Genomic DNA, 10,365 nt, shown 5'->3' with positions numbered 1-10,365 from the left:
CCTCCCCGCAATACTCTCAGGACAAATGGTTGGTTGTTGTTTTTTCTCCCCGCAATACTCCCAGGACAAATGGTTGGTTGTTGTTTTTTCTCCCCGCAATACTCTCAGGACAAGTGGTTGGTTGTTGTTTTTTTCTCCTCCAGGACAAATGGTTGGTTGTTAGGACAAATGGTTGGTTGTTGTTTTTTCTCCCCGCAATACTCTCAGGACAAGTGGTTGGTTGTTGTTTTTTCTCCTCCCCGCAATACTCTCAGGACAAGTGGTTGGTTGCTTTTCTTTTGTTTCTTGTGCTTATTTTTATATTAGGTTTTGTGTCATGCCTCCTTTGTTTTCCACGACTTCCTACTCTTCCAATATAAACACTTGAATGTATGTGTGTCTTATAGAGAGCTAGAGAGTTATATTTTATTTTTTTCTTAGTATAGCATCCTTTTAACAGTGCTCGTCTTTCCATTTCCATCCGCTCATCAACTACGCCTTTCTCCTCTTCCAATATAAACAGTTGAATGTATGTGTGTTTTATAGAGAATTAGAGAGTTATATCTTAGGCTCTCAGTAACATCCTCTTTACAGTGCTGGTTTTTCCACTTTATCGACTCACCTTCTATGACTTTCTCCTCTTCCAATATATAAACACTTGAATGAATATGCGTTTTCAAGGGAGTTATTTCAGGATTTTTCTTCGTAACACACTTTACATCCTTTTAATAATGTTTGTATTCCATTTCCATCCACTCACCTTCTACGACTTTCTCCTCTTCCAATATATGAACACTTGAATGAATTTGTGTTTGCAAGGGAGTTATTTCAGGGTTTTTCTTCTTAACATCCTTTACATCATTTTAATAGTGCTTGTCTTTCCACTTCCATCCACTCACCTTCTACGACTTTCTCTTCTTCCAATATATAAACACTTGAATGAATTTGTTTTTTCAAGGGAGTTATTTCAGGGTTTTTCTTCTTAACATCCTTTACATCATTTTAATAGTGCTTGTCTTTCCACTTCCATCCACTCACCTTCATGACTTCCTTCTCCTCCAATATATAAACACTTGAATGAATTTGTTTTTTCAAGGTAGTTATTTCGTTTTTTTCTTCTTAACACCCTTTACATCATTTTAATAGTGCTTTTCTTTCCATTTCCATCCACTCACCTTCTACGACTCTCTCCTCTTTCAGTATAGGCCTAAACACCTCAATTAATGTTTTTTGAAAGGAGTTATTTTTTTAGTTTTTTTTTTCTTTCTTAGTAACATCCTTTTAGTAGTGCTGGTCTTTCCATTTCCATCCCCTCATCTTCTACGTCTTCCCCTTGTTCGAATATAAACACCTGAATGAATGTATTGTTTGAAGGGCGTCATTTTAGTTATTTTCTTATTAATATCCACGTTCTCTCAATAACGTAAACAGTACTTCTCCCCCTATTCAACCTCTCTCCCTTTCATCTTTCCCTGCTTATTTCCACTTCTCGAATTTCCACGTAACTAGAAATCACACCCCGACGTTCCCTTAATACCCTCTTATGCTTCTTATCCCGCCTCCACATTCTTGCCGTCCTCCTCTAACCTTCCCCTCAACGATAATTATTCTCCCACTTCAACTATTTCCTTTTCATCTCTCCCTGTTTCCATATCTCGACTTTCCAGTACCGCCTCCACGTTCCCATAACTCCCTCTCATCTCTCTTGTTACTCCTTCACATTCTTATATATCCTCTTCTCCCCTTCCTCTTAACGCTTTTTGTCTTTTATGTCTCTTTATTTGTTTTTTTTCATATCTCGACTTCACGTACAGCAAACCACACCTTGTTGCATCAGTACCCTCTCATCGCTCTTGTCACTCCTTCACATTTTTATATATCACCTTCTCCCCTTTCTCTTAACGCTTTTTGTCTTTTATATCTCCTTTTTTTCATATCTCGATTTCCACGTACGAAACCACACCTCCATGTTGCCTCAGTACCCTCTCATCCCTCTTGTCACTCCTTCACGTTTCTTCCTCTCCCCTTCCTCTCCAGTTCAGCTTTGTTCCCTTTTATCTCTCCTTCTTTGTGTCCATATCTCGGCTTTCCACTACCGCCTCCACATTCCCACAGCACCCTCGTCCATCTTGTCCCTCACCCTCAACAGCTTCCTCCGTTCTTCTCTCTCCTTTCACTCAACGGTATTGATTCCTCCACTTCTACGTTTTCCCTTTTATCTCTGTTTGTTTCCATATCTCGACCCTCAGCGTCAACAGCTTCCCCGGGGCTAAATTCTTAAACATTTTGGAGCCCAAGTAGCTACACATATCTAACAAGGCTTTCGGAGGAGTTGTGTGCCTTTCCAATGGTAGTTTTATGACCCTGGTGGTAGTCTGATGAAACTTCTGTAATATGAATCTGAAAAAACACGCATAAGAACGCATTCAACCCCTATTTTGGCCTGTAGGAATAATTAATCTGAGAGTCGGACCGGCTGAGTATACCAACCCCGGTTCTAACAAGGCTTTCGGAGGAGTTGTGGGCCCTTTGTATGACCCTGGTGGTAGTCTGACGAAGCTTCTGTGATATGAACGTGGAAAAACACTCATTAGCACGCATTTAACCCCTTTTTTGGCCTGTAGAATTAAGTGATGTGAGAATCTGTAGCGTCTAAGCATACTGACCCCGGTTCTAACAAGGCTTTCGGAGGAGTTGTGGGCCTTTTCATGGATAGTTGTATGACCCTGGTGGTAGTCTGACGAAGCTTCTGTGATATGAACATGGAAAAACACTCATAAGAACGCATTTAACCCCTTTATTGGCCTGTAGAATTAAGTGATGGGAGAGTCGGTAGTGTCTAAGCATACCAACCCCGATTCTAACAAGGCTTTCGTATAGGAGTTGTGGGCCCTTTGTATGACCCTGGTGGCAGTCTGACGAAGCTTCTGTAACATGAACGTGGAAAAACACTCATAAGAACGCATTTAACCCCTTTTTTGGCCTGTAGAATTAAGTGATGTGCGAGTCGGTAGCATCTATCAGCATATTGACCCGGTTCTTGTCCCCTCCAGGTCGCCGTGAGTTACGAGGACGGCGAGGCATTGGAAGAGGACAAGTTGCTTCAGTCTACCCTCACCATCAGCGCCTCTGTCACTTTGGCCTCTGGAGTCACCGCGGCGCTGCCCAAGGTATGTACCAAAGGGGAAATAGGGGGAAGGAAGGAAGGATCAAAGGGAAGGTCATGGTTGGATCTGTTTGTGTGTTCTTTGATATCAGGTCGGGGCGTGATGTGTCGAGGTACAGAAAAAACTCGTCGAGGGGAAAGAGAGGAAGCGTGTCTGATGTGTTTTTCATTTTTTTGTTTCTTGATAGTCTTTTATTTTTGTGGTGGTGGTGGTGGTTTTGAAATGTTGGAAGTGAGGAAAGTTTCAGGAGTTGGTGTTTTTTTTTCTTTCGTTCTTCTTGTGTGGGTGTGAGTGTGGGGGTGGGGGGGAGGTGTGTGGGGAGGTGGGGGGAAAGTAAATACTGAAAAAAATATAATAAAACACATTAATTAAAAAGAGCCTAAAATTTCTCGTACAAGGAAAACGACACAAGAATCATTTACTATGTGTGGGAAAGTGAGAAAGCAAATACTGAAAAGAAAAGAAAAAACATTGAGAAAGAACCTAATATTTCCTCTTTCTTGTGTGGAGGTGAGTGTGGGTGTGGGTGGGTGTGGATGTGGTGGGGGTGTGGGGTGTGTAGGGGGGTTGTGGCAAAATAAATCCTGAACAAAAATAAGACACATTGAGAAAGAACCTAAAAGCAAATGTTGAACAAAAACAAGGCACATTGAGAAAGAATCGGAAAGCAAATGCTGAACAAAAATAAGACACTTTGAGAAAGAACCTAAAAGCAAATGCTGAACAAAAATAAGACACTTTGAGAAAGAACCTAAAAGCAAATGCTGAACAAAAATAAGACACATTGAGAAAGAACCTAAAAGCAAATGCTGAACAAAAATAAGGCACATTGAGAAATAACCTAAAAGAAAATGCTGAACAAAAATAAGACACATTGAGAAAGAACCTAAAAGCAAATGCTGAACAAAAATAAGGCACATTGAGAAATAACCTAAAAGAAAATGCTGAACAAAAATAAGACACATTAAGAAAGAACCTAAAACTTCTCACTCAAGGAAAACAAACTATAAAGGACAAGAAAATAAGAAAACAGCACAAGAACTATTTCCCATTAGCCTCATTTTTTGCTTCATGTCCTTTGTGTGTCCAACGGCTCCCTTTTCTGATCTCCTAACGCGATTATCATTTCTCCAAGGCATCTAGAGCATTTACATTTATTCGGGAGCCTCAAAGGAAGATTACTGAAGCTTGTCATTACTTATTCAATCATTAGAGGAGGAATATCCGTGAAATAGCAGATGTGACGGCCCGCTGATTCTTGTGTTTCGTGTTGTACTGCCTGTTTTTTATGATATGATTTTTATTTCTTTTGTTTTACTCTCTCTCTCTCTCTCTCTCTCTCTCTCTCTCTCTCTCTCTCTCTCTCTCTCTCTCTCTCTCTCTCTCTCTCTCTCTCTCTCTCTCTCTCTCTCTCTCTCTCTCTCTCTCTCTCTCTTGTCTTGTTTTTTCTTGTTTTTCTTCATATTTTCTTTTATTTTTATGTATCCTTTTTTTTTTTTTTTTTTTTTTTTTTTTTTATGTATGTTTATGGTAAGACAGTTTTCCTCTTCCTCCTTATTCTCCTCCTCCTCCTCCTCTTTGTCTTTCACTTCCTAATTCTACTACTACTACTACTACTACTACTGCTACCACTAATTCTACTACTACTACCACTACTACTACTACCACCACCACCACCACCACCATCACTACTACTACTACTACTACTACTACTACTACCACTACTACTGCTCTTACTCCAGATCGTTGCGGAACCAATCAACGTTCATCGCCTTATTCACCCGTGGGACAGCAGCGCCTCCTACGGGCACAACCTCTCGAGCGACAGCCTCCTGAAGGACACCATAGTCGAGGACAACCTGGCGCAGCAGAAGATGACCAAGGGCAACCTGACGTATCCTTCGGACCTGGAGGATACCATGTGGCTGGGGAAGGAGGAGGCGAGGAAGAGGATCCACTCGGCCCTCACCCACCACGCGGCCTTCGTCAGATATCACCGGGATGGGATTCTGGAGTGAGTATGTGTGGGAGAGAGAGAAAAGGGAAGGAACGGAGGGAGAGAAAAGGGAATGAACGGAGGCAGAGAAAAGGGAATAAAGGGAGAGAAGAGGGAAGGAAGGGAGCTAGGGAGAGAAAGAGAGGGAGAGAGAAGGGAATGAACGGAGGGAGAGAAAATGAAATAAGTGGAGAGAAGAGGGAAGGAAAGGAGGGAGAGAAAAGGGAAGGAACGGAGGGAGAGGAAATTAAATAAGTGGAGAGAAGAGGGAAGGGAAGGAGGGAGAAAGAGAGGGAGAGAAAAGGGAAGGAACGGAGGGAGAGAAAATTAAATAAACAGAGAGAAGAGGGAAGGAAAGGAGGAAGAAAAAGAGGGAGAGAAAATGGAATGGAGGGAGGGAGAGAAAGTGGAATGAACGGAGAGAGAGAGAGAGAGGGAGGAAGAGAGGAGGAAATGAAGGGAAGGAAAAAAGAAGGGAGAGAAAAGATGTGTGTGTGTGTGTGTGTGTGTGTGTGTGTGTGTGTGTGTGTGTGTGTGTGTGTGTGTGTGTGTGTGTGTGTTTGGTTTTATTTTCAGTTCTGTTCAGCTCCAATTTATTTTTTTCCTCCTTTTGTTTTCCTTCGCCTACAATTGTTCTCCGCTCACTCGAATGACTGGCATGCGCTTCATTATGCTGTTGGTCTTTTAAACACTCCTTTCTCACGTGTATTTTCCGCTAAAGTCTATTGTTATGTATTTCCTCGATCTCCCTGTGGCTAATTATGTGCTTGACTCACTCACTCTCTCTCTCTCTCTCTCTCTCTCTCTCTCTCTGCACCCTTTTATCCTATCTTTCTTACTTTTTTTCTTTTCTAACGTTTCCTTACCTTATCTTACCTTTATTTACCTTTCCTTCCTTACCTTTTTCTTATCTACCATGGCCACATCTTTCTTTACCTTCTCTTACCTTCTTACCTACCTTACCTGTTCTTATATATCGTGACAACAGATTTCCCTCACCTTTCCTCACCTTTTCTAATCTTCCTTTTCGTTTCTTATTAATCGTGACAACAGATTTTCCTTACCCATCCTCACCTTTTCTCACCTTTCTCACTTTCCTTTTCTTTTCTTCTTAATCGTGACAACAGATTTTCCTTACCCTTCCTCACCTTTTCTCACCTTTCTCACCTTCCTTTTCTTTTCTTCTTAATCGTGACAACAGATTTTCCTTACCCTTCCTCACCTTTTCTCACCTTTCTCACCTTCCTTTTCTTTTCTTCTTAATCGTGACAACAGATTTTCCTTACCCTTCCTCACCTTTCCTCACCTTTTCTAATCTTCCTTTTCTTTTCTTATTAATCGTGACAACAGATTTTCCTTACCCTTCCTCACCTTTACTCACCTTTTCTAATCTTCCTTTTCTTTTCTTATTAATCGTGACAACAGATTTTCCTTACCCTTCCTCACCTTTCCTCACCTTTTCTAATCTTCCTTTTCTTTTCTTATTAATCGTGACAACAGATTTTCCTTACCCTTCCTCACCTTTCCTCACCTTTTCTAATCTTCCTTTTCTTTTCTTATTAATCGTGACAACAGATTTTCCTTACCCTTCCTCACCTTTTCTTACCTTTCTCACCTTCCTTTTCTTTTCTTATTAATCGTGACAACAGATTTTCCTTACCCTTCCTCACCTTTCCTCACCTTTTCTAATCTTCCTTTTCTTTTCCTATTAATCATGGCCACAGATTTACCTTGGAGATACCCGAAGGCGCCACAGGAATCAACATACACGCCAATTACCGGGACAGCGAGGGCGAGGGAGCGTCAGCCAGCATAGGAGGCGACCCGGTACACTCTCCCAAGGGCCGCTACCTGCACATCACAACCAGCACTGAGACGGCCACAGTGGGGGAGTTTGCGATCTTCCACATCAGAGCGAACTTCCCGATGGATTGGTTTCAGTACATGGTGAGTGCCGTGTGTGTGTGTGTGTGTGTGTGTGTGTTGGGGGGTCATTCACCAAGGGTCTGATCACTTTTAGACTCACAGTTGCCAGCTAGTGCCCTTCCAGAAAGAGCTTGAAGTTTGCGTTTTCCTGTGTGAGTGAGATAGAGAGATAAAGGAGGACAGGAAGAAGAAGAAGAAGAAGAAGAAGAAGAAGAAGAAGAAGAAGAAGAAAAAAAACATGAAGAAGAAGAAGAAAAAAAACATGAAGAAGAAGAAGAAGAAAAAAAAAGAAGAAGAAGAAGAAGAAGAAGAAGAAGAAGAAGAAGAAGAAGAAAAGGAAATATCATATAATTTAATTTCATATTCTTCCTCCTCCTCCTCCCCATCCCCCTCCTCCTCCTCCTCCCCATCCCCCTCCTCCTCCTCCTCCTCCTCCTCCAAGTTACCTCAAGGGAAAATTATCTGAAGTGAAACGCTTTGAGGGAAAAAAGGAGACCGTTACCCTTTACTACAACGCATTCAAGACAAGGTTAGGCGATGCATGTGAGAACAACAGAGTGTATTTTATATACGTGTGTCTGGCCTTTGATATAATATGGTGTAAGGATGCTAATGAAGGTGATAGAGACTGATAAACGATAGAGATGATAGAGATAGATAAAGATGGAGATGGTAGAGATAGTTAAATGATAGATATGACAGATAGATACAGAGATGCTAGGGATAGATAAATGACAATGACGATAGAAATAGATAGAGATAACAGAGAGATAAAAAAATATAGATAGAGATAGATAAACAATAAAAACAACAGAGATAGATAGAGATAAGAGATATATAAAAGATAGGCAGATGACAGAGATAGATAAAAAAAAATGATAGGTAGATGAGGGAATCATTAACAGAGGAAGCTAAATGTGATGCAAGCTTGACCAGTATACAAGAAAGGGAGCGTCTAGGTCGTGGGTTTGGGTGCATGGTGGGGGGATGAGGTGGTGGCGCGGGGGGGGGGGGGTACGGTCAAGGGGGAGTGAGGGGGAGAGAAGCGGCGGTCTGGGTGATGGGGAAACCCGCCGCGCCGTACAAGGTCAAAGAAACTGACCTAGCAAGAGGTATAGTTTTGCGCCGAGCATCTTAAGTGGAAGGAAAAAAAGAAGCAGACTCAGCATCGAGAGCGTTCACCTTACTGCATTCGAGACAAGGTTAGGTTTTCCTCCTCCTCCTCCTCCTCCTTCGTCTTCTACTCCCTCTTATTATTTTTTTTTCTTTTTCTTTTTCTCCTTTTCCTTTTCCTCCTCCTTCCTCGTCCTCTACTCCCTCTTCTTCTTTTTCTTTCTTCTTCATCTTCTTCTTCTTCGTCTTCTTCGTCTTTTTCTTTTTTTCTTTTTCTTTTTCTTCTTTTTCTTCTTTTTCTTCTTCTTCTTCTTCTTCTTCTTCTCCTCCTTCTTCGTCATCTACTCCCTCTTCTTCTTAGTGCATTCGAGACAAGGTTAGGTCCTCCTCCTCCTCCTCCTCCTCCTCCTCCTTCGTCTTCTGCTCCATCTTCTTCTTTTTTCTTATTTTCCTTTTCATTTCTTTTTCTCCTTAAGAGCAATAGTCCGTGTCTCGAATAGGTTTTACTGCGGGAGACACAAAATAAAGCGTCTTAGTGATAGTCTGTTGCGGGGAAAAGCAATATCATCCTCCAGCCTGGTCAGGGCATCGGGGTCAAGGCTACGTAATGGTGGTGCATGCAAGCTTTGACTGAGACTGAAGTTGTATAGGTCGAGGAGAGAGAGAGAGAGAGAGAGAGAGAGAGAGAGAGAGAGAGAGAGAGAGAGAGAGAGAGAGAGAGAGAGAGAGAGAGAGAGAGAGAGAGAGAGTATGTGTGATTGGAAAAGATTAAAATAGCAAGCACATTTTCTCTCTTCTCTTCTCTTTCCCTCCCCAGCGTTTGGTTTGTTTAGTATTAGGGCAGTGAAGGAAATGACTCGAGTAATGAGAATGGAAATGAAAGTGAAAGCGATGAGAGAGAAGGAGAAAGAGGGCGAGATAACATAGACTGAGACTGAGTAGCTTTTTTTTTTTTTTTCATTGAGTAGCGGCTTTTTTTCACATTTGTTACCTTTTTTTATGCCCTTGAACTGACTCCTCTGCTGTAAAAAAAAAGACGATAATAAAGGTGGAAGGATAGAAGGGCAGGGCAATAAATATCTTAGAATACCCTAGAAACAAACATACATAGAGAAGCAAGATGTAAATACAGAAATCGAGATAGTAAAAACGATAGCAGAAGTGGAGGAAAGAAGAGTAGTGAAGCAACGATGAGTCAGAAGGAAGAAAGGAAGAAAAAAAAAGGTGTAATTGAGGAATAGCAACAGTGAGGTGGGTGAAAAAGGGAGGAAGAAAACGAGAAAAACGAGTCGGCATGTGTACCGAGGAGTGAGTGTGCGAGTGAGGGAGTGAGTTCAAGGTGAGAGAGAGAGAGAGAGAGAGTGAGAGAGAGAGAGAGAGAGAGAGAGAGAGAGAGAGAGAGAGAGAGAGAGAGAGAGAGAGAGAGAGAGAGAGAGAGAGAGAGAGAGAGAGAGAGAGAGAGAGAGAGAGAGAGAGAGTAAGGTAAAGTGAAAGTAGCCTCAACACGCACCGTAAAAAGGTCTTCATTGAAACACCGGCCACTAGTATCGTTAACGAGGAGGAACACAAAGGAACACAAAGGAAGAACAAACAATAGCAGACTTGATGGTCCTTACGAGGCTGTTTGTGACAAGCTAAACTATCTAATCAAAGGTGGAAGATGAAGGACAGCAAAGGCGAAGACTCCTCTCCACCCCCCCATCCCTCCAGCCAAAGCTGGCACGAAAGGAAAGAGAACCATGCAGCATGGAAAAACTACATGGAAATTATGTAGGAAAGAGGAAAGAACTACCATTACTGCTACCACTAACCGGGCGATGAAAACGGACAAGGACACCAGTATTCGAAAGAACTTAACGTTATTACGACAATGAGTAATATCTTAGTTGCTGGTTGGATTCAAAATACTTGTCTAATCTATTCTTGAAGGTCGTAACTGTTGTACTATCAACGACATCACAGGGTAGAGAATTCCAAACATTAACGACTCGATTGAAGAAAAGTGTTTGGCTTCGTGCGACGATAATTTTCTACCACTTATCTTGAAACTGTGATTTCTTCTTGTTCTATTTGATCTACCAATTGTAAAGTAATCTTCCGCATTAATATCACTGAATCCTTTAAACATTTTAAACACTTCTATTAGATCGCCGCGCATTCTTCATTTTGATAGGCTGAACAAAT

General features: G+C 41.6%; 1 protein-coding gene across 2 annotated transcripts in view; it reads left to right on the top strand.

The window, feature by feature from the left end:
- The window catches only part of LOC127008591 (CD109 antigen-like), a 129,347-nt gene that overhangs the window by 66,707 nt on the left and 52,275 nt on the right, over nucleotides 1-10,365 (top strand). For both annotated transcript variants that reach the window (XM_050880800.1, XM_050880802.1), the window contains 3 exons: nucleotides 3,033-3,149; nucleotides 4,889-5,160; nucleotides 6,867-7,089. In XM_050880800.1, the coding sequence (XP_050736757.1) occupies nucleotides 3,033-3,149; nucleotides 4,889-5,160; nucleotides 6,867-7,089 (612 nt within the window). The remainder of the gene's footprint in view (nucleotides 1-3,032; nucleotides 3,150-4,888; nucleotides 5,161-6,866; nucleotides 7,090-10,365) is intronic.

The sequence above is a fragment of the Eriocheir sinensis genome, chromosome 38 (genome assembly GCF_024679095.1).
Source record: "Eriocheir sinensis breed Jianghai 21 chromosome 38, ASM2467909v1, whole genome shotgun sequence".
NCBI classification, from domain to species: domain Eukaryota; kingdom Metazoa; phylum Arthropoda; class Malacostraca; order Decapoda; family Varunidae; genus Eriocheir; species Eriocheir sinensis.
The sequence above is the reverse complement of the archived record's forward strand: the minus strand, read 5'-3'. Positions and strand labels throughout refer to the sequence as shown.